The following is a 23,547-nucleotide window of genomic DNA, read 5'->3' on the forward strand; positions in this document are numbered from 1 at the left end:
TCCCATTCTGCTTCCTCCTCCTTGAGATGCACCTGCAGTCCTTGTAAAGCCCCAGATCTCCGTGATGTAAGGTCCAAGGCATGGGAAGTTCCTTGACCTCTGCAATGAGAATCAGGCTCCACTGGATATGGTGACCACAAATGCTCCTGTAGTGCTTATGAGGTGACCTTCAGTTAATCCTCAGAACATTTCTGTGGGCTAGATATGGGTATAATCCCCATTCTGTAGATGAGGAAACTGAAGCAAGGAGAAATATTGCCCAGGAGACCGCACAGCTACTAAGTGTCAGAATGAGGATTCAAACTGAGACCCTCTGGCTCCTGCTAACTTGCTAACTTCCCATTCTGCTAACTTGCCTCCCTGGCTAGTGACAGGCCACTTGGCCCTCTTCTTGTTTGCCACAGAGAGCGTATTTCCTCCTCTCTGGACCAGGAGCAGGCTGGTCCTAATCTCCTGAGTTCTTCAGGAATAGTCACTATGAAAAGGAGGAGATTGTCACCAGGGCACTGTGGCTGCTCTGAGGGTGAGATATAGACCTCGGGATGGCTCCCTTGCACAATTCCCAGTTTGGCTAAAGACAAATCCTGAGGCCTGTTTGAGGGGGCTTTGACTGACTCCCCTAGGAGTGGTTGCCCTCCTCATGGTCCAGGATGTAAGGCATGGTATGATCAGAAGTGTGGGTGGGTGTCCAAAAGCAGAGCAGAGGAAGGTTTGGATACGTATGGGAGAAGAGAGAGAAGGAGAAGGAAATGCCAAGCTTCCCTTTAGCTCCTCAAAGAGGCCATGTCCTTCTGGTCCATGGTGCCCAGCGGGAATGCCTTACCCTAGAGAACTGGGCAAGCTCACGCAGAAACCTGCCAGACTCTCCAGCGCGGGCAGCTTCAGAGTGGTACTCAAATCCTGCACCCCACTAGCAGCTCAGTCCCTGGAGCCAAACTATCTTCCCATCCAGTAAACGTGTCCATGGAGCCTATGAAATTTACCATGAAGGGGCCAGAGAACAGTAATGCACGAGCCCCACCCTAAGAGGCATCTAACCAAGTTGGGCACCTGAAAGTATCTGGGCAGGTAGCAGAAGAATGTCAGGATCCCCACCCAACCTCGGCAGGAGACGGCCCTGCAGGCTGGTTCAGTAGGGATGTGTGGAGGACGCCAGAGGCGAGCTGGCCCTGGGGAGCGAGAAGATGGAAGCAGTGGGAACCAGGGAGGGTGCGGAGTGGCGGCCTGCACTCGCCCCATCCCCCATCAGACCCACTGCCCTCCCTCTCCACCAGCCCCTGGACCCCCAGGTGGCTGGTCTACTGGGCTCCTCCGGTGGGTTCCTCACCCTCTCTTGCCTTCAGGGTGGGTTGAGTTGGGTTTGCCCAATAGGAGGCACCAGAAAGAGAGCAGAGAACATGGGAGTGAGGGCCACCATCCCTCCCAAACCCTCCTAACAGAGGTGGCTGTGGTGGCTCTGAAACCCTTTAGCAACGTCCCTGCTCCCGTCCTGGAACCAACTCCTCTCCCAGGGACCCTTCAAGCCCTGTGGGTGGTCAAGCCCACCTCCGTTGCCAGCCCAGGGTTCCCCACCGTCCTTCCTTAGTTCCCCTGAACTCTGCCCACATCTCCATAGACAGACGTTTAAAAACTCTTCCTAAATTGAGTTCCAGTGTGTGGTGTTCCTGGCCAGGAACCCTACTGAGAAAAGCCTTCCAGAGGTATGGGAAGGCAGGTGGGCAAAAGAGGTGGCACCCATTGACCCATATGGCCCAGATGCTAGGTGGAGTGGACATGGTGGAACACAGAATCGGAAAGCTTTCCAGACAAAGCCCAGAAGTGTGAACTCGGAGGTTCTGGGGTGTCTGTAACCCTGAATCCTGTCCTAAACACTCTACCCTGACGTGACTTTCCTCCCTTCCAGGAGGCCCCTGCTGCTTCCCCTGCCTGCCCCTGACTCCTCAGGGCTCCTTTGGAGGGATCCTCCCACCGCAACGAGGATGGCGAGGCCGGTCTGCCCCTGCCTCTGCAGCTCTTTGGCCTTGCTTGCCTTCCTGCCCTCCCTGAGCCTGGCGCAGTACGAGAGTTGGCCCTACCAGCTCCAGTACCCCGAGTATTTCCAGCAGCCAGCTCCAGAGTACCACCAGCCCCAGGTGCCTTCTGATGTGGCCAAGATCCAGGTGCGCCTGGCAGGGCAGAAGCGGAAGCACAGCGAGGGCCGCGTGGAGGTCTACTACGACGGCCAGTGGGGCACGGTGTGCGACGACGACTTCTCCATCCACGCGGCGCACGTCGTCTGCCGAGAGCTGGGATATGTGGAGGCCAAGTCCTGGACGGCCAGCTCCTCCTACGGCAAGGGCGAAGGTAAAAAGCTCTGTGTTTGGAACTCAGTGCCCATCACCTGGCAAGACCGGGAGCAGTTTTCTGTAGGTTAGCCTGGCAAAGAAAGCTCAGATTGCTATCGAGTCTGAATTCATGCCTGCTATTCCTCCATCGGCCTGCAGGCTGCGTCCTGCAGGAAAGTGGGTGGGAGGGCACCTGGGAGGGACATCCTAATTTTCTGGGACTTTCCTGGTTTGAGCACAGAAAGTCTCAGGCAAACCACGAATGGTTAGCGACTCTAGGCGGGTGCTGAAATCGGCCTTGAGCATCTCTCCAAGCCGATGACCTCCCTGAACACTGCATCAGCTGCCCAAGAGAACCATGCCTTCCTCCGGATGGCCCCTTCAGAGCAGGACCTTTGCCCTGTCTCACAACGGCTGCCCAGGGACTAGCACATCTACCCAGGTGGAGTTCATCGCTTTAACACTAACATGCTAGTGTGGCCTTGGGCATGACAGGAACAGAGTCACTTTGTGTTTTTCACCACTTTTTGGCCCATTCTTTCCTCCATTATTAGATTCAAATTACTTTATCTTGAAAGAAAGATGCAGCAGCAGCTTGTAGGAGCTTTGAAAGGTGGGTCTTAGAACCCTAAACCCAACTCAGAGCTAGTGCTGACCTAAGGACACATTGTTTAATGTTGGGGATAAGGTCTAGAAATGGGTCATTGAGTGATTTGTTGCTGTGACATCATAGAGTGTCCTTGCACAAACTGAGACAGCTAGGAGGTCACTCGGTGATGGTATAGAATTTGGGGGGACCACTGTTACATACATGGTCTGCAGTCAACTGAAATGTTGTCATGCAGCATGTGACTGACTGCACACGAGAAGTCAGTCAGACTTCCATAGAGGGAGACACATATCCTCTTTGGCTTCAGTTTCTCCATCTGGAAGTTGGGCTCTCTGAGAACTCTTGAAATCCTCAGCCTGTGTTCCCCAAAGGGAAAGTAGGTGGTGGAGGTGAAGGGCATCATTTAAACAATCTCCCTCCAGGAGCTGAGTTCTTCCCTGGCTTGGTAAAGCAAAGGTAGCTATCCCACCAGCAGGGGCCGGGTTGCCAACTAGAGAGAGGTGCCGCACTCCTGTCCTGGGCTACTGGATCAGTGCACTGACTGTGTCAGACTCTCCCGAGGGGATGAAAAATACAGAACACCTCAGACCTAAACCCACAGTCTTCTGGTTTCCAAAGTCTGGGCTGGTGGTGGGGAGCTGAGCTTCTGGGAGCCTGTGCCAGGATTGTATCTGTGAACTGGTTTGGGAGACAGTGAAATAGACAAGTGTTAGGCTCCCTTCCAACCCTTCCTTCTGTTCTAGAAATTATAGGAGAAAGGACGCATGCACCATCCCCTGCATGCCTTACCTCCATGCAATGGAAAGTTTCCTGTTAGGAGAACTGGCTCAGGAGCCGGTACCTAGAGTCAAATGTTTTCAGCAGCTCGCTCTGGGCTTCTTGCAGGATTAGAGCCAAAGCAGCCGAGATGGGTTAGCAGATGTGGGACCTTTGGAATCCATTTCTGCCTTCTTTAAAACTTCCAGGGCTCCTGCGTATGTCCACACCTCTTTATTCTGCCAGCTGAGGGATCCAGGGCTGACAACATCAGGCTCATGGTTTTTTCCAGACTCTCTAGGGTTCATTATTTTGTGATAAGTACTCTCCAATGACAGTGGGGTATTTTTGTCTCTGGTGACAACTTTATTTTATTTCTGCCCAAATTTAAAGCTTACCTGTCATCAGACAAGGTGGTTATGTTTTTTCTCAGCAGGAGCAGGCATGAGGGTAGTTGGAAAGATGGGCTTTCCTGGGTGGGATTCTGCTCTCTAAGGATGATGTGGATGAAGAGTTCAAGAGAGTTGAGGGAGGGATTAAAGCTTGGTCCAGGGAGCTCATGCTTGGTCATGGAGGAGTAAATGATCATGCAGGTTGCTGCCATCTGTACATCAGTGGTCCCTGCAGACACCGTGGCATTAAAGGAATAGACAGATAGCAGGAGGGGCACAGATGGAAGAGTGAAGTGTGAAAAGGAGGTGGAGGAGGGCACAGTGGTTGGTAACAATAAGGTGTGAGCTATGACCATGGAGGAGCTGGGTGGAGGAAGGCCGCTGGACAGAGGAGGTATGTGACCGAGAATCCAAGAATACTAGAAGGGCAGTCTGTGGACACTGAAGCCATCAAGGTTATGGCAGGCATAGTTCAAGGAGAGGACAGAGAGAAATACATGCTAGACTCAATGAACAGTGTCCCGTGTCCAGGGCTTTAAGAGGCAGGCTGTTCATCTAAAGTGGTACTTGGTTTGCATTATGAGAGGCCTTTTAAATATGAATGTGAATTTCATTGCCATGGGTGGAGTTTTGGTTTGCTTTTAGCCCTGGGCACCTGTCGGGCACTCCTTAAGTATCAGCTGATTGATCCATTTTGATCTGGGAGAATACAAAAGCAGTTGACACAACAGTGTGTGCTATTATGACCCGAGTATGGCCAGTGCCCTGGGCTGTGCCCCAATAGAGTTTGACCTGTCAATCAGGCTTGTGACCCTATAAGAGGCCATTCTTCCAGGAGTTCCCAGTCTCTTGTGTAGTTCAAGCAGAAGTAATGAGACTGGGGTACAAGGGACCCCCTCCCCTCCCAGTTTTCCAGCCTGGCTTGTCAGCAGGTCTCAGTGCTCACAGAACCTCTGATAAACCACGGCCCTTTTAGTTCTAGAAGAGGCAGCTGGCCCATTTAACACCCTCTGGGTGGCTCCCAGCCTCATGAACCCAGGTTGAGGTTCTCCACCCAACTGCACCCCAATTCCTGATCAGAACCCCAAAGCTGATGACCCTGCAGATTCTAACTTGAACAATTTCCATTACCCCGGCAGAGCCCAGGGCCTGGCATGCAAACGGAAGTTCGTTTATGATCTTTCTCCTCCAAAGGACCTGTTAATTTGTTCACACATCTCTTCTCTCATCAGGAGAAGCATTTCATAGAGTAAATGAGTGGAAAGAGTAAAAGGAAATTTTGCTTCTGATTGAATAGCTTTTTTGTGTCCAAAGTGTGAGCCTCATCTTGTGTCCCAAATACCACTTTCCCAGCAAGTGAGATGCCAGTCTATGCCTAGATCCATCCTGTGTTCCTGAAGGCAGGCCCAGAGGCTGAACAATCTAGGAGATGGACATTAAGTGTCCAGGGGGAAATCACAAAATAAAACAAAAAATTGTTGTGAAATTGGGCCAAAGAGTAGACCAAGCATGGTGATGTCATCTTGTTCTAAGTTCAGATTTACATATTAAGAAAAAGTCATTGGCCAGGCTTAGGTCGTGTGAGCAGCCTCACTGGGGGTCCATTGAAGGTGCAGAAGAGAGCAACTGTTGGGTGGCTCAGCTCCCTTAGCACTCCTGGGTGCTAACTTCCTAGGCTCCATCTCAAACGTGAAGCTAACTCCGTGGCATCCAGGCTTTGCAACTCTGCACAGTTCCTTTAAAGGTGTGCTGCTCTGCTCCAGCCCTTAGCGAGGATGGTTTCTGTCGCTGCAGATGGAATAAGGGCACCACTTCTTTTTGCCATCAGCTCTTGGGCAGCGCAGCTACAGAACATTCCAAGGGAGAGGCCCCGCTTGAAAGGTGGAGGGTCTTTTCCGTTGCTAGTACTTAGTAAGACAAACACGGGCTTGTTGTAGAAACAGCAATTGATTAGGGAGCATCTGTTTCAGTGGAGCTCCACGGCTTGGGAACCAGGCCAGATTGAGAAACCAGTTGGAAAACCTCAGCCCAGATGTTTTCAATAAACTCTTTGTTCCCACAACGTGTCTGAGGCGCTCTCCTTTGAGACCAGACTAACCATCCATCAGAGCAGACGCGTTCCAACCAGGCCTGGAAGTCAGAAGATTGGCCCTCGTGGCCTCCCTGACCTTAAAGAACCTCAGCTTCCCTCCTTGATTTTCTGATCTCTATAATGGGGGTGTTTTAAAATCTTCTTTTTTCCTTGATCATGGAGGCAGTAAAATGTATTGTTTTCCTGACTTCCTGGGAGGAGGAAAGGAAGACTGAGTATGTCCCAGGCAAACCCATTATTTTGTTGGATCTCCATGGTTACCTGTTGATTGGGCATTGTTTCATTTGAAAAATGGGAACCAAGCTTGGTTAAGTAGCTGACCAAGTCACTAGTGCCCAAGTCCATGGTAGATGGGACTAGAAGCCAGGTTTGTGGGACTCTAATGTTCAGTGGGCTTCTAAAAGGAGCCTTGAGAAAAACGAGACTCTTGGTTTTCTTTCATTTGGTAGTGGCATTTATAAAAATCACTATTTAAAAACCCTCCAGCACCTTTTTAAAATTTTTTTTTTTTTTTTTTTTGGAGAGAGAGGGTACCAGGGATTGAACTCGACCTCTTAGCCACATCCCCAGCCCTATTTTGTATTTTATTTAGAGACAGGGTCTCACTGAGTTACTTAGTGCCTCGCTGTTGCTGAGCCTGGCTCTGAACTTGCAATCCTCCTGCCTGAACCTCCCAAGCCACTTGGATTACAGGCGTGCACCACCATGCCTGGCATTTTCTTTTAATTTTTATTTTTAATAGTGGTAAAGCACATATAACATAAAATTTATGCCTTCACCATTTTGAAGTGCACAGTGCAGTAGTTCACTTTTAGGTATATTTAGCATGTTCACCTTTCCTGTGTAGACATCTCCAGAACACTTTCATCTTGCAGCACTGAAGCTCTGTGCCCATGAAACAAGCACAGCCCACTCCCCTTGCCCCTGGACCCTGATGACCCCATTCTGTTTCCTGTCTCTGAGAGAGTTTGACTGTTCTAGGTGCTGCATCTAAGTGGAATCATCTAGCATTTGTCCTTTCATGACTGACTGACCTACTTCACCTGATGTCTCCACGGTTTGTCCATGCTGTGATAGGTGTCAGAACGTTTTTCTCTTTAAGTCTGTTCCATTGTATTTATGTACCACGATTTGTCAACAGACAACTAGACTTGCTTCCACCCCTTGGCCATTGTGCATAATGCTGCTGTGACCAGGGGTGTGCAGGTACCTGTACGAGACCCTGCTTTCAGTTCTTTTGGATATATACCCAGAATTGCCAAACTGTATGATAGTTTTATTTTACTTTTTTTTTTTTTTTGGCACGAGGGATTGAATCCAGGGATGCTTAACCACTGAACCACTACTCCAGCCCTTTTTTCAATATTTTTTATTTAGAGACAAGGTCTCACTGAGTTGCTTAGGGCCTCACTAAATTACTGAGGCTGGCTTTGAGCTCACTATCATCCTGCTCCAGTCTCCCGAGCTGCTGGGAGCCAACTTGCTGCTTTCCATAGCAGGTGCATGATTAGACCTTTGCACCAGTGGTGCATAGCCACACCAACACTCACTATTTTCTGTGTTGTTTTGATAGTAGCCATCCTGATGGTGTAAGGTGGTATCTCACTGTGGTTAACCTCTAGTTCTTTGCACACTGGATTCTCTACTTAGCAGGTGACATAAAAGAGCAGGAGGTGAGCAGAATTCCACAACGGCCTTCTGGAATGTGAAGAGCTGGCTCTCTGGGTTAGTGTAGCTGGCCCATCTCTCAACCAGGCTTAATAAACATCAAGAAATGAAATGGGCACTGAGCAGGGAATTGAGGCCCAGGCTCTGGGATCAGAAGCCTGGCACATGTGGGCTACCTCTCTGAACCAGGGCTCTGCTTCCTTCATGTGGAAATAATCATGCCACCCTGTCCTCTTCCCCAAGGTACGGAAAGATCTAGGAGGTAATCCATGGGAAATTGCCCCCAAATCTGCAAATCTTCAATTGCAGAATAGCTTTGCTTTTCCCCAAGGGGTCAGAGGTCAGCCTCTACCCCACATGGCAGGTGAAGCTGGCCTGTGCGATCGTCAGGAACACTAAAATCCTTCTCTTCCTTGTCATTACCATTTTTGGTAACTAAGGGGTGGCAGTAAACCAGGCACGTGCTATGCACTATCTAATCAACACACACCCCTACAGCTCCAGTGCCACTGTCACCCCACTTTAGCTTTAACCAGGATCATTCAGCTGAAAGTGCCTGAGCTAGAACTCAAACCCAGCTCAGTGGCTGATGCCCCTGCTTTTTCAGCTACACCACATGACTACTGAGCTTCAATCTGATTCTGTCTTAACTGTTTCCAGCCTCCCACTTCTCCCAAATCACATCAGCTGCCTATTCCCGCAAGGGAATCCTGATGCTCTAGGACCAGATGCAATATCTTCACATGAAATCAAATGATAGCCACACACAGCTGCCAAAAATCAGTACCCCCCGCCCCAGACACCCGATCTGCATTGATGTGGTGCTTGATTTCTCTCTTCTGCTTCCTTCAGGGCCCATCTGGTTGGACAATGTCCACTGCACTGGCAAAGAGGCGACCCTGGCAGCCTGCTCCTCCAATGGCTGGGGTGTCACCGACTGCAAGCACACAGAAGACGTTGGCGTGGTGTGCAGTGATAAAAGGATTCCTGGGTTCAAATTTGACAATTTGTTGTTCAACCAGATAGAGGCAAGTCACATGCTCTTGATGACTTCCTTTTTAATTTTTATTTTGAGACGGGGGTAAGTTGCTGAGACTAGCTTGGAACTTGCGGTCTTTCTGTAACTGAAATTCCAGGGGTGCGCCACCTGGCTTCTTGATAACTTCGTCACCTGGACATTTTCCTTCTCCCGTGTAACTCACTTCTTTCCTGATGATTTTAAGAAGTGTGTGTGTGAGCACAAACGAGGGAGACCTGCCCCAGCTGGATCTGTGTGTGAGGACACTTTGGGGATGGCATTCATGGGGAAAGGGAATTTCTGGCACAGAGAAGAACTGGGGCAAAGTCAGGAGAACAGAGTGTGGCCTGGGATGATGTTGGAGAGAAGATGCATCAAACATGCATGAGACCTGAAGCTAAAAAGGCGAGCAGGACACACCTTCTGAGTTTGCCCTTTGGACTGGGACCATGTATTTGTTATTATTTGATGGGTGACACATTTCCCTGGATTTTTCAGCCTAGCAACCACATTTATTATCTTGCATGGTTTCTGAGAGTCGGATGGCACAGTGGCTTAGCTGCTTGATTCTTCTCAGTCTCCTGAAGCTGCAGTTAGGGCTGGGCTGGAGCTGGAGATTCCACCCCACCCCATGCTAATTCCTGTGTTTGTAGGCAGGCTTTGGTCTCTTTCTGGCCATGGGCGGGAGCCCTCTGTTTCCCTTGGCTTGGCCTCTCCATAGGTTGCTTGAGTGTCTTCAAGACATGGTGACTGTCTGCCCCCATATTGAGTGACGGTGAGAGGGCAGCACCAGGTAGGAGCCAAAGTCTCTTAAAACCTCATCTCAGAAGTGATGTCCATCATTTCTGCTGTATTCTCTTGATCGCACAGACCAACCCTGGTCCTGTGTGGGAGAAGATGATATAAGGGCAGAATGATATAAGATGAATATAAGATGAATACAAGAATGATATAAGATGAATATAAGATGAAGATGATATAAGATGAATACAGAAGACGGAGATCATTGGGGGCCATCTTGGAGGCTGGAAACCACTGGATAGTTGGTCCCAAATCTAGCTGAGGACCAGATTACAAATGCAGACCTGGGGTCTCGCGCCTGACCTCCTGCAATAGAACTTCCTGTTACAAGACCAACTTATTTTTCTAAGCTTCCTCTGATGACTCTAATGTTGCCAGCCCCAATCAGCACTTAGAAGAGGCCAGCAGGACTTGTGACCCTTTGACATTTATGGCGCAATTTCAGATTGAGCTGTTTTTTATTTTCCACAAACTTCACCCGAACAGCTAAACAGATGCCTCTTGCTCTCCTCGTATGTGTAAGGTAGGACAGGAAAAGGTGGCAGTGAGACTCCCGTCCCCGTGGACCATGTTAACTCTCACCCCCAAGGGACTGTGGGATCTACCATGAACCCGGGTCAAGGAGCCTCACTGTGCCTTGGCCTCCAGTCCACCCCAGCAGTACTGCTGATGAAAGGTGACTTGAAATGGCCTTATTTGGGCCCCAGAGGAAGTGCCCCCCAGACTGTGGTCCATGTGTTTTCCTCTCCTGACTCACGCTGCCCTGCTTCTCTCTCTGTGTTCCCAGGGCAGGCCAAGTACGCTGGGAACAGGTCCAGCCTGCCCTGAGCGTGGAAAGGATTCCCATCCATTCCTCAGCTGGAAGGGCTGGACCGCCTCCAGTGGACGCTTGGACGTGTGTTCTTCCATTGGAGATAACCAGAGGGTGTGTTGCAGAGACACACTTTGCTTGGTAACTGAACTTTACCAACGGCAACTTGGCTTTACCATAGAGTTGATTTGGAAGGTGGGCTTGTGCAGCCCAGTCTCTCAGAATTTTCTACTCTTTATAACCTCAGGCAGAATAGTTAGCACCCATTGGTAGGCATCTCATCCCTCTGAGAAGCCCTTGAGGGCAGGAGTTCTATCTTAGTGTAATTCTAGGTACCTCATGGGAATGGTATCTCCAACTCCCCAATTTTTTTCTCCCCAGAAATGCAAGGCAGATATTCCTTAGGTGGAGGGCTTAAACCAGCCATGAGAAAGACCTAGGAGCAAATCACCCCTTCATAACATTTCCCTGCCTGATAGGACAGTGACCTTCGTTATAACATCTTTAACAGACCTCCGTTCCACGTAGAACACCAGGATAACTCTCTGGGAGCATCCAGTAAAGCGCCAAGCTTCTTGGCATAAGAAAGGAATGGATGGTGTGGATAAAAGGCCAGAGCATCAGTGGGTTTGGGGCTGAGGATGGGAACATTCATCTTCCACTAGAAAAAATGATCCTGGAAAAAGGCCTCTGTGAGTGACACTTCATTGGATAAATGTTTATTGAATGCCTACTATGTGCCAGTTCCAATACTAAGCATTTGGGGTGGGGGTTAAGATGGGTCATATCAAAAGCAGAAACCTAATGGGATGGAAAAGGCATAGACAATCTGAAAAACATATCGCTGGAGGGAACTTTCTTATTCTTCCCTCGTAGGGAAGCTCAGTACCCATCTCTGTTCTGCACACTTGGTGGATGTCTGCTGCACATATCATGGTCTGGGACACTAGTTAAAAGAAGACAGGGCTCTTAGAACGTGTGAGGGCAGGATGTGGGCCCTGGGGAAAGAGTAAGATTGTCCAGGCAAAAATCTCAGGCCCAAATGCATTTACAGTGATCCAGAGGGTCTGTCAGGGCAGACATCTGGTTTGAAGGGTCAGAGGACATTCACAGCCATCATCCTGCATTTTCCTAGAAGGCCACTCTCTCGCTGTCACACAGACCACTCTAGTGACCACGAGCCAGGGTGGAGCTTCCTTGCCCAGCCACAGACCCTGAACATAGGAAATTTCAGCTGATGGGCCGTCCCCCGGGACTTTTTTCTTTGGTGTCCACTAAAAGTAGGTCATGTGGGGACCTCTATTGAGGTTGCCTAAGGAAAGCCTTTGTGAGTTGCCAGAAGATTCTGGCGTCTCAGGCATTGTGGCTTAAGCTCATGCTTACAGTCAGCCCTGACAGAGAGGGAGCCACCCAGACCACCTACAGGGGACACTTGAGGGATGCAGAGAAGTTTCTCCAAAATACCTGATGGAATGGCCTGTGTCAGCCGCTGAAGTCACGGAATCATTCCTTTTGGCTAAGAAAATGACATCTATTAAATTCTTGTGGATGAGAGGATGAGACATAGCTTTGGTGGCCATACAGTTAGGTGGAGTCGTTGGGTACTGACTAATGATACCCAGGGAGAACTAGTGACTAATTTAGTATGAGCACAGGGGATGGTCTCTAATGGTGGGCCTTAAGGCTCTGCTTCAGCTGACCCATCAAGCTTCAGGAGTTATTAAGATTTGGGCTGATAAAATATTTAAGAAACAGAAAACTAGGAGGGACTGCTGGAGTTTAAAATTGTGGAAGAAAGATTCAGGAAAACTACTGTAGGTTGAAATAACAGTCTCCAAATGTAACAATAATAGACTCAAAATGTAACCTATTAAGGAGAGATGTTACCTTTTCCATATGCTACCTTCAAGATCCTGTGTCATGGTTCACGGAGAAAAGGAATCAGCCCCAAGAGAACAGGCAATAGGGAAAGTGACGAAAGAACACTGATTATTAAAAAACAAACAAACAAAAAACCAAAAACCCAATCTCTGTGGTGTCGATTGACTAAACACACAGCAGGGGCCAACTTGAAAAGTGAGTGCAAAGTGCCCCACAGAGACCGGGTGGTTTCAGTGACCTCGCCAGTTCAGCTCTAGTCCATCTCTTGACCAGGTCACACCAGCAGTACAGAAACAAGCCTGGAAACCACATCGTCTAGGGACCGACAATTTTTCAATCAAGAAGAGAGAGGTGGACAAGGCTTGTTAGTTCTCCAAACGTCTGAGGTACTACCATGGAGAGAAATTCTACAATACTGTCCAGCTCCCACAGCCAAGACAGAGGGCCGGGTGTTGGAGCCAGTTTCAGCTGTGGGGAGCCCACAGTGGACGCTCCCTCAGAAGGGGTGAGCTCCTTGTCCCTGGAGGAGTGCAAGCAGGAACTAGACGACCTCCTGCCAGGAGCGTTACAGTCAGATTCCTACGTGGAGAAAGGAGTGGGATTGGTGATTGCTGAACCCCAAGATCCCTTCTTTCCCTGAGACTTAAAATGTACCCACTGTCCCTCCTTGGAGGTGCCCACCAGCTAGCTCTTGGCACTGTAAACCCTTGTGTAGATTGGTGCCACCTCTTCTCCGCCCCCAGACGCCCACACACACACATAGGCCCAGCTAGTGCATGTGTTGTATGGTGGGGCCCTCTCCTGCCTCTTCCCTGGACCCTCACAACCTTGACCTTGAAATCAGCTGCACTTAAACATCCTCACTCTTCCACATCCAAGGGTGTGTGTATATATAAGCCCTTCCTTGATAAGAATTATTTTTGAATTAATTCAAAAGTGGCTAGGAGTGAAGTGCAGTCCAAAATGAAGTGTCAGTTAGTGTTCTGTCTGCGTCTGTGACCCAGTTGTAAACCCCTGGGTTGATGGAGGTGAGGACACCCTTGTCTCTTCCCACCCCTACTCTTCAGAGATGTGACTCAGGCTCTGTGTTATACTCCCTCAGTGATGTCTAGAGATTGGGGACAGATCACAAAATTACAGATGACCCTTACAGGCTTGCACTTTCTCCACAGTGCATTAGAGTTACCCAAGCAGAAAACTGCACCAGCATAGACCAAGGTCATTCCCCTCAGGGATGCTAGAGGCATGAGTCACGAAGTCTGGAGCCTGGCTGATGAAGTTTCACCTAATTGGCTAATTAATCGTGTTCCTGGATTTCTTTGGGCTTGGAGCATCCTGGGGGCTCCTTTGTAAATTCTCCTGTAGATGGCGGAAACTTTCCCCTTCCTCAGATGAATGCCCTCACCAAGGGAGAGTTCACAAGTTGGACCCTGTTGGCCAGTGTCAGAACACTGGGCAAATACCATGGTCAGTAAGCCACAGTGGCATTAGTCTCTCAGAATGACACAGCATGCACTCATCATTTGCAAGGCAGTTTTAAATGCTCTGCAGGGGCAAGAATCAGAGCATTTCTATAAAAGTGCTTTGCAAGACTATAAAGTGCTGCAGTACGTTGGTGTCCCTACTACTGATTCAAGAACTAAGTTCATCCCACTCAGGGATGCCAGAGGTATGAGTCATGAAGCTCGGGAGCCTGGCTGATGGAATTTCACTTGATGAGCTAACTGTGCTTCCCTGAACTCTGGCGTTTGCTCAGGGCTCGCTCAGGGGCTCCTTGACACTTGGTAAATGCCTCTCCAGAGGCAAGAGAAAGGGCATCTGCTTCTCATGTGTGGTCATGTGACCATTTCATCCAGAAAATTAGCAGGATGGGATCTCAGTTCTCCCCTCTCCCAACACAGACTGTACCGTCTGGCTGTGGATTCTCACTTTTAGACCCTGGAGTTGGAGACTTGGGTTCCAGTCTCATAGACTGAGTCTTGCAGCTGTGTGTCCAGAGTGGCTGACTCCGTGGGTCTCTGGACACTGCACTGCAAAAGAGAAGTTTGGCTGATAGAAGAAAATGAGGCTTGGGTCAATAGCAAAAAGGAGGTAGGCAGGAGCAAATAATAAAACATGCAATATGTTGATTCCAGGAAAATAGATTGTTTTTAAACCCAGAAAACAGCCTCAACCAAACCTCCCAGGGTTTCAAAGGCTCTTAAACCATGAGGCTTTGTTTCCTGTCTGTGGCGGGTAGACAAGTTGGAAAAAGCATTAGATAAGGAGAGATGACAACTCCAGACACCCTTCTGAGCAAATCCCTGTTCCCTGGCTGGTTTGCACATTGCTAGATCATGTGTTCCAGAAGGCTCCTGGCCGGGCCATGTGTTGTTACACCAGGAAACAGGAGTGCGTCCTTTCCCCTCCTCACCCTCCCTCTTCCCTGCCCATTTTTAAAAGTTTCTTTTGCAAAGAAAACAAATAGATTACCAGAGCTGATAGGAAATCCCCGGGCTGTGAGATTGACATGTTGCCTATCCCCAACTGACTCTGAGCCTCAGTTTCTCCCCGTGACAGGAGGCAACCTAGGAAGGTCTGAGAGACCCACAGAGAGATGATAAGGACAGAGCCCGGAGGTCATTCATTTCCACTAGAGGGGAGAATCTGGCACCCCTACCCTCTGCTCTCTTGCATTCTTCTGGAAGGACTTGGGAGACCTGAAAAAGCCCTTTCTTCTCCTCTTAACCACAGGGACTAGGGTTGCTGTGAATTTTTTAAATTCCAGGAGACCTGGTTTTTATTAGTCACAGTCAGCTGCCAAAATGTTCCAACATCACCCTCCCAAGCAACAGGCTTATCTGCCTGCATCTTGGGGATCCAGGGCATGGAGGCCCCAAAGGAAGAGTCTCTAGAGAGAGTTCCAGAAGAGTGAGCGCTTCCCAGCCAGGAGCTTCATTGCCCTCTTCCTGGCAGGTTGCACTAGGAAAGAAAGGGGCCTATTTTCACCCGTGTGCAGTATAGAGAGGGGTGACCCCTTCCCCCAGATTACTGAAACATAACTGGACGGCTTCCCTGTGGTAGGAGAAATGGTAGCAATGAGTGATTTGTGCTGGAGTCTTTGGCAAAGGAGTGAAGAGCAGAGGAAGAGACCTGCAGCCCTGCATCCTAGGCCACCTGGGCTGTCAGGTGAAGCTGTCGTGGCTGTCATCTCTCCCACCTCCCAGGGCACTTAGGCAAGAGGAAGTATAGGATCCTGCCCGGCACTCACATTCCATGATTCTCTTATTCTCCGAGAGCCTCCCTGTGGCTAGGGCTTGCCAGGCATCACAAGGGACACAAGAGAAGAAGCTCTAAGGTGACCTATTTTCCCAACCAAAAATAGGTTGCAGTGTCTGAAAAAGCAAGAGTGTTTATGCAGATAACAGAATAAAATATTTGAAACTGTGCACACCCTCGTGGATCTGGAAAATTGGTTTCTGGCCAAGGTGGAGCCCATGGGACCTTGTGCAAAGTTTAAACATCATTCTAACCATTGGTGAGATGAAACAAACAAGTAAGTAAAGTCATACTTATTTAAAGATGACATAAATGAACCAGGAGCATTACCATTTGTTTTAGGTGACAGAAATGAATGAGCAGTTTTACACTCAAACTTATATGGATGGGACAGTACATTGTGTGGCCGTCTGGAGAAGAGAAGATTGATGGGAGAGAAAAGAGGGAAGGTTGTTCTGTGGAAGTGGGGCTGAGCAGGGTGGAAGAAAGCCTGTCCCTGTTCTGGTGGGCAGCCCCGTTGTGTGGGGTGGTCTGGTACCACAACTAGGACAGGCTGGTAGTGTCCAGCTTGGCTCTGCAAGAGGCCTGAGTGCTTCATCTGAGGCACCTCAGCCATGCTGGGTGACCAGTGCTGAGGAATCTCCTACCTCCTCCCCATGAGGCTGTATGTAGCTACAGGATCTGTTCATTGAACACCTATACTGGGCATGAGGATAAAGGGATTGTCCTCCTCGAGCTTACTATCCAGCAATGGAGAAAGATGGTTTCAGGACCCATTGCTTGGTTACCATGGTGATGGTTGCTATGAGGAACCAGGGTGCATGGGAGATGATCTGGCTTGGCCCAGGCCTCACCTGGTCTTTAGCCTCAGAACTCCACCAGGGACTGAGGAGCTGTTGGGCCAGAGGTGCTGGTAGCTGGAACAGGCAGCTTTAGCTTCCTGCTGATGGCAGGCCTTGCCTCTTCTCTAAAGAAGCAGCCTCTGTTACCTGCCCAAGTGCTTCCAGGTTGGAAAATGTAACTGAGAACATTCCATTTCCCAGCAGCCTTTGCACAGCTTTTGATTTATAGGAGGAAGCCCAGACGGACTGCTGGCTTTTTCCTCTGGTGGCGTCAGTATGACCTCAGCTCTCCTCGTCACCCTACCACACCCCTGCCCCCCACTGCTCTCCATCCTGTAGAGCCTAGCAACAGGAGTCCCTGAAATGCCTTTCCTATCTCCCTTTATTCTGTCTGACTGGGTCAGAAGTCAGTCTCTGGCTAGAGAATGTTACCCGCAGCTTCTTAAACCATGGATTCGTGATTTGATCATCCAAAGGGGGATAATTACAGTGTAGGAGACGTTTCTAACACAATTTCCTCGCACTGTTTATAGACAGTCTGCTCTTTGCTAAGCCATCTGGACCTATGCTGAGGATCAGATAGCATCTCATTCAGCTCATTAACCATTAATTGGTGTCAGGTCTTAGGGGAAGTGGAGGTGACATGTTGAATAGTTCTAGTGACAAGAGAAATGCCTGGACAAAATGCCACGTCCCCATGTCTATCCATAAGTCCTGTAAGCAGTGCTTATATTAGGAAGAGAGAAAAGAAGTCCCTGGCTGTTTATCTTGTGTGCAACTAAGAATAAAGGAAGTCTTTATTAAAGTTTCTGGCTGGGGTGCCCGACATTTCTAAGCTAAACTCCTATTGTTAGATTTTAAAATATAATTGGCTTATTTAAAAATGTTTGAGGACCCACAGTGTGGCTGGCAGTAAGAGCTGTGGGTAATACAAATAATGATCGAGGTGTAGTTTTGCCCTTTGGGAGATTAACAATACAACTGGGTGGCCAAGACACAGGGAAAGATAAATATTAGTACTGGTAGGCATGGAGAAGGTGATGCTGTCCCCTCTGGCCTAGGCACCTCATGGCAGCAAGGAACTCACCTATCCTGTGTGTCCCAAGGTCTCATACAGTCCCTGGGAGGTAGCAGCCCTCAACAGATATTTATGAATGATTAACTTGAGAGTTAATCCTGAGGGTTGGTAGGATTCTGATAGGTAGAGAGAAGAGGGAATCGCAGAGGATGGCTTGAGCCAATGATGTTGGGAATCCCCAGACAGGTCTAAGCGAGACGTGTGGGTACACCATGGTTAGAGTAGATGAGTCTGTGGGTGGATGGGAGCTTAGACCAGAGCCCAGCAGACAGCACCGGGCTGACAGGAGATGATGGGATTAGGATGCCCTTCTGGTCCGTCCACAGTTCTCCCTGCCCACCTGCCTGTGCAATAGAAGTGGGGCTGAAAACCTGGTGGAGACAGAAAGGCATTGCCGAGGCCAACTGCGAGTGAGGAAGAGAGGGTGGGAAAGGAGTTGAGGCTTGTGGTCTGCCGAGCTGGCTGGGCAGCAGCTTCACTCGGCTCCCTGAGAGGAAGAAGGACTGAGGGCATCTTGGGTGTGTTTGGTTTAAGGTGCTGAGGAAGCTGGCAGGCTGGCAGCGGGGAAGATGGGTCTGAGTCTGGCAGGCCATTTTAAAAAATAGGCAAATAAAGACAGCCACAGGCTATAAAAGCAAGATGCAGGAACGTGTCAGCGTTAGAGGATGACAGTGTGCTATGTGAACAGAGGGCGTGGGGAACTAGCCCGTGGTAGGTTCTAGTTAGATGTTGGTTGCATAATGCTACATCTCCCTACCCGGGCACCGCCCCCCAGGATGACTTCTTAGAGGGAAGGCCTGTGATGAAATAAAAATGGGTGTTATAGAACAGAGGAAAGGGGACAGGTCATGGAGGGAGATCAGGCCTTGCAAACATCCCTCCTGGGAGGCCGTTAGTCCAGGGCTGAGCTTTTAGACCAACGTTGAGTAGGTTCTTAAGGCTCATTTTGCCCTTCGCTTTGCTTCTCCCCCTGGTTCCCTGATGCAATCTTCAGCTAAACTTTCAAAATGCAGTTCTCACTGGCGACAGCCCCAGACTGTTCCATTTTGGAATTTGAAGTCACGGACAGATGCTGCAGATGTTAAATGGCATTCGGGCATGAGCCTGGTGTCCCAGCCCCCAGGCTCCCTCCTCAGCCCTTCTTTCCACCAACCCACTGGCTGAAGCTCAGCGAGTCCCTGGCCTCACTGCACCTTGGGTGTCCCTTCTGAAAGCAGGTGCTTCTATCTAACTCTCAGGGCCTCCCTGAGTGACAGAATGTGATGAGTGGGGGGATGGGACAAGTCCCAGGATTTTTGGAAGTCCTTAGGAGGGAACCCTTTTGGAGGCCTGTGCCACTATTATCTCTTGCCAAAGGGGCAGCTTTCAGGTTTTCGGGGTTTTTTGTTGGTGGTGTTTTGCTTGTTTGCCTGTTTGTTTTTGAAACAGGGTCTCGCTAAGTTGCCCAGGCTGGTCTCAAAGTCACCATCTTCCTGCCTCAGCATCCTGAGTAGCTGGGAATACTACTGTACCCAGCTTTCTCATTTGAATTTTTAAATGAGCCAGGTACTTGATGAGCTTCTAGGCTATTGGGCTTAATGTTAATGGTAAGTTCAGTGAGCCCTTTGTTTAAAAAAAGACAAATGTGTGTCTATTTTCAAACCTTCTCTTTTGGGACTGAACTTCTGGGAAAAAGAAAATCTAGCACTTGTGGTTTCAGAAGGGATTCCACAGCAGTGAAGTAGGGGACCGTGCGTGCCTGCATGTGGTGTCCAACCCGAGCTCTCCCGGGAGCCTGGAGGAGCTGCTTCACTCACACAAGTGCCCAGTGCAATCTACTGAGGGCTGCCCCGCTGCTCCCACTGGCCTGAGAAGGAGAGCATCTGGGGCTGAGTTCTCCCCTCCATACAGAGTCCAACCTGACACACGGTGCAGTCCTGGGCTTCAAGTGTGCACAGCACCAGGCAGGCCCTGAGGGGACCACCCAGAAGTCTGAGCCCTGTCCTCTGGAATACCAGGTAATGGACAAGCCTTGGGCATGAGGGTAAGGGCTGCTTGGAGTGTGGTGATCACTATGGCCTGGAACACAGGCTTGGAGTCAGGACTCGGTTTTTATCCTGCTTTACTGCATATTGGCTTGTGAACTTGGGCAAGTTGCAAAACCTCACCAAGTCTTTTCATGTCTTCACTTGTAGGTTGGTATAGCCTGAATCAAGAGCTCCGATCAATAGATGCAAAGGTCTATGCACAGAGCCTCGTGTACAATTGATTGGTATTTGATTAGTGATGGCTATCATGGTCACTCTTCAAAGAAGAGGCAGGGCACTATGGGATGTAGGGAAGAAGCCTGGCAAGGTCCATGGAGGACAGAGTCTATATTTTGTCGAGTATATGAGTGATTGAAAGTGATTCAAGCCTTGGGCTGGGGATGTGGCTCAAGCGGTAGCGCGCTCGCCTGGCATGCGTGCGGCCTGGGTTCGATCCTCAGCACCACATACCAACAAAGATGTTGTGTCCGCCAAGAACTAAAGAATAAATATTTAAAAAAAAAAAAAAAAAAAAAAGAAAGTGATTCAAGCCTTACAGAAGGGGAAAGATTTGGTTCCAGGGAGTGAGGGAAAGACGCGCCGTTTCAGAAGAGGGAGTGCAGCTCCTATCCTGACTGCTTTCCTGAGGCAGTGGAGGGACAGGTCCCTTTCCATCTGTCCACAGACTCACCCTCCACACATAGAGGGTGACACAGGCACACACCCATAACTGGTCACATGCATGTCATCATGCACATGGACACAAATGCAGATACTTGCTCCCTGAGACACACATGCAGATTCCGACACACATGACACGTAGACACAGGGACATGCACGCGCAGGCGCGTGCACATACATCCTCTTCTTGGAGGAAGAATGAGGACGGTGGCAGCTGGGCCTCATTGCCAGCGTCCTGGAGCCCACAGTCGACTGGGGGGACCCTGCATTGAAACAGGAGAGGGCCAGCTTCCTTTGGCAGGTGGGACGGTGTCTGCTGGCCTCGGGCCTGTGGCCAGCATGGGTTTTCCTCCTCCTATAGTAGCAGTGCTGAGGGTCACGTCTCCTGTCAGCCAGCCTACGCTGCTGCCCCATAGCCAAGGAAGGGATCTGTGAATGGAATGAGGTCAGCCTGGAACTTTCCTTCTGGGCATGACGCATTCCACACTGGAATGCCAGCCAGCCTCCCAAGGTGGGGAGAGGCAGGAGGGGCTGGCCCATGGACTGGGGTTAGACCTCAGGCCCCCTCTTGGCTCATCCCTGTCCACGTGTCTCGGTGGCACGGGTCCTAGGGCCTGAATGAGGGCTGTAAAGGATCCAGGATCCAGGCTGGGAAACATAATGCTGCCGCTGGCAGCCTTCCTTCCGCTCTGCGTGGAAGGAAATCGGGGCCAAATGCCATCACTCTGGGCCACATACTTTCCACCACCTTGCAGGACGTGTGGAGCAGTAACTGGCTTTGGACCCTGAAGCTGGCGGGAGGAGTTGAGTCCCTGGGCACCCAAATAATGCTTCTGTTCAACCTTGTGGTTCATTTGCATCCTGGCTGGACAGGCTCGGGTGCTCAGGTCACTGGGTTCCAGCCTTCCAGTCTCACCCTCACCAGCTCCACCCCTCCCTCCCTGGCCCAGCTTAGGGTGCATCTTACACTGCACCTCAGGGTGGTCCAGGGGAGGAAACTGGAATCAATCAGTTGGTTTCCTCGCCTGAAAATGGGAATGATGAGAGCTGTAAACCACCTTGTTCTGCAGCTGAGGGTTGAACAAGAGATCACACAGAACGTGCTCGGCATAGGATTCAGCAATGGAAAGCACTCTTGGTAGCTGAGACGATTACAAACTGCATTTTGTGGTGTCTGGGGATTGATTTGGAGCTGTGGACATTGAGAGGGCTGGAGGCATAGGTGGAATCAGTCATGAAGTGCCACGAGCATCTCTCTAAGTCATTTGTGCATTGTATAAATAAAGAGGAGCCAAAGAACAAGTTAGATCAGTGTCTTGGAAAGAACTGTCTGGTGGCTGACAGATGGGTGGGGACAGGGACTCAGTTAGAGACTGTTGCAAGAGCTGGCCATGCCCCCCTAGAGCAGGAGCAGGGGCAGAAATAGGGGGGCCAAAGGTCAGAGATTCAGAATGGAGCTTCCTTAGGATTTGGGGACTGATGCAGGATGCCCCAAAGGAGCCTAAAGAGTGTCAGTGTGACTCCAAGGAACCCCCCTCCTACTGTTCCTCTCATTGGGTGTGGCTTCTAGAGGCCCCTCCTTCTGGGTGGTAGGCATGGCATGGGGCATTCAAGCTCAGTGTCAGTGAGGAGGAAAACCCATGTGACAGGGAGAAGAGCGCTCCTTCCATCCGCCCCTCCAGCCTCTTTGGCTTCCTCGAGGGCCTGCCAATGAATCCTCCCAACCCTGACCCCAGTCTCTACCTGCCACTGCCCAGAAAGATGAGGAGGGGACTTTCCAAGCACCTGGAGCATTCAGAATCTCACCTTGCCTCAACCAAGTGACTGTCCCCCAACCCTATTTATCTACCTTCCCGGCCCCTGGCACACACTGGGCACCCACCTCATTTCCCTGGGAGCCCTGCCCCTTCTCCAGCCTCTGGGGAGAGGAATGCAGGAATGCCATCCCTAGGATTTGAGGTAGTGCCCCCTGCTTTAGGAGACCTGGGGCTCATCTTCCTGGAACTTCAGTTCTTCGAGGTTGTTGGAGGAGACACGCACACGTGCGCACACACACTCAGAGGCACATGTACACACTTTGGAATAAAATGTAAAACCCAGATTATTTTACATGAAAATTCAAAGAACACTTTCTCATGCTCTGATTTCTGAAACCTATGCAGGAGGAAGTACTGCCCATGGCCCTCTGGGCTCTTTCGTAGGCTGTTGGGAACTCCCGGGTCCCTCAATTCTTTGATTGCTCCAGGTCGCGTTTGCTCCCCCCCCCCCATCCCTGCAGCCACACTCCCCCACCCATAGCACTGTGTTTTGGGCTGGGTGGTCATCGGGGGCATCATAGCCCTCTGTTATTGCTGAGGGAGTTCTTGCTGCCTGGCACCCCTTCTGGGGTTGGCCAGGGTGGTCACCCCTCTGCTTCCCTCTCTCCAGAACCTGAACATCCAGGTGGAGGACATCCGGATCCGCCCCATCCTCTCAGCCTTCCGCCATCGCACACCCGTGACAGAGGGCTACGTGGAGGTGAAGGAAGGCAAGTCCTGGAGACAGATCTGTGACAAGCACTGGACGGCCAAGAATTCCCACGTGGTGTGTGGCATGTTCGGCTTCCCCGGAGAGAAGACCTACAACACCAAGGCATACAAGTAAGGGGCTGTGCCAGGCGGGCTCTTCCTGGGTGCTCGCCCTCCCGCTCTGTCAACAAGTCAGGGCTGGTGACTGGCCGTCCACAGCCCCTCACAGCTGGGCAGGCTGTCGTCCTTCCAGCAAGCCTGCGTGGACCCTACCTGTGAGAAGCTCGCAGCCCTGGGAGACGGGCCTGCACCTGAGCTAGGAGAGAATGGAAAGGCTTAGGAAAGTCAAGGGCAAGCTGCTCCTGGCCCGGAAGTCCCTCCTCTCGGTGCTGACGGGCAGCTCATAGTCCAGGTAGCCTGAATAAGGGCAATACACGGGCTGGGCCAGGCAAAGACAGTTCCAACTTTAGAAGAAAGGTTGGCTTTCTCTCAGCAATGATTGCTCAGAAATCTGGGACTGGCAGCAATTGTGAGGTAATTGAGAAACTGATCAACCCAATGCTCTTCAACCAATCCCAAATAAACCTGACAGCGCTGTGATGATTCCCAAGGTGAATTTCACCCAGGGGGAGAAAGGTAGATAGTGGTAGGACTTAGAGCTGTTGGACCTGAGGGGTGTCCAGGGAAAGGATTTGGGTGCCCTGACAAGCTGTGGGTAGGGTATGCAGCCATCCCTCAGTGTCCTTGGGGGGCTGGTTCCAGCACCCCTCCCCCACACTAAAATCCACACTCAAGTCCCTTATGTAAAATGATGTCCCTTTC

The 23,547-nt window shown here is 50.3% G+C and overlaps 1 protein-coding gene across 3 annotated transcripts in view; it reads left to right on the forward strand.

Annotated features, from left to right (window-relative positions):
- The window catches only part of Loxl2 (lysyl oxidase like 2), an 85,526-nt gene that overhangs the window by 26,341 nt on the left and 35,638 nt on the right, over positions 1-23,547 (forward strand). For all 3 annotated transcript variants that reach the window (XM_026397541.2, XM_026397542.2, XM_026397543.2), the window contains exons 2-4: positions 1,904-2,343; positions 8,695-8,870; positions 22,646-22,857. In XM_026397541.2, the coding sequence (XP_026253326.2) occupies positions 1,980-2,343; positions 8,695-8,870; positions 22,646-22,857 (752 nt within the window). In that variant the 5' untranslated portion in view covers positions 1,904-1,979. The remainder of the gene's footprint in view (positions 1-1,903; positions 2,344-8,694; positions 8,871-22,645; positions 22,858-23,547) is intronic.

The sequence above is a fragment of the Urocitellus parryii genome, chromosome 14, assembly GCF_045843805.1.
Source record: "Urocitellus parryii isolate mUroPar1 chromosome 14, mUroPar1.hap1, whole genome shotgun sequence".
NCBI lineage: Eukaryota > Metazoa > Chordata > Mammalia > Rodentia > Sciuridae > Urocitellus > Urocitellus parryii.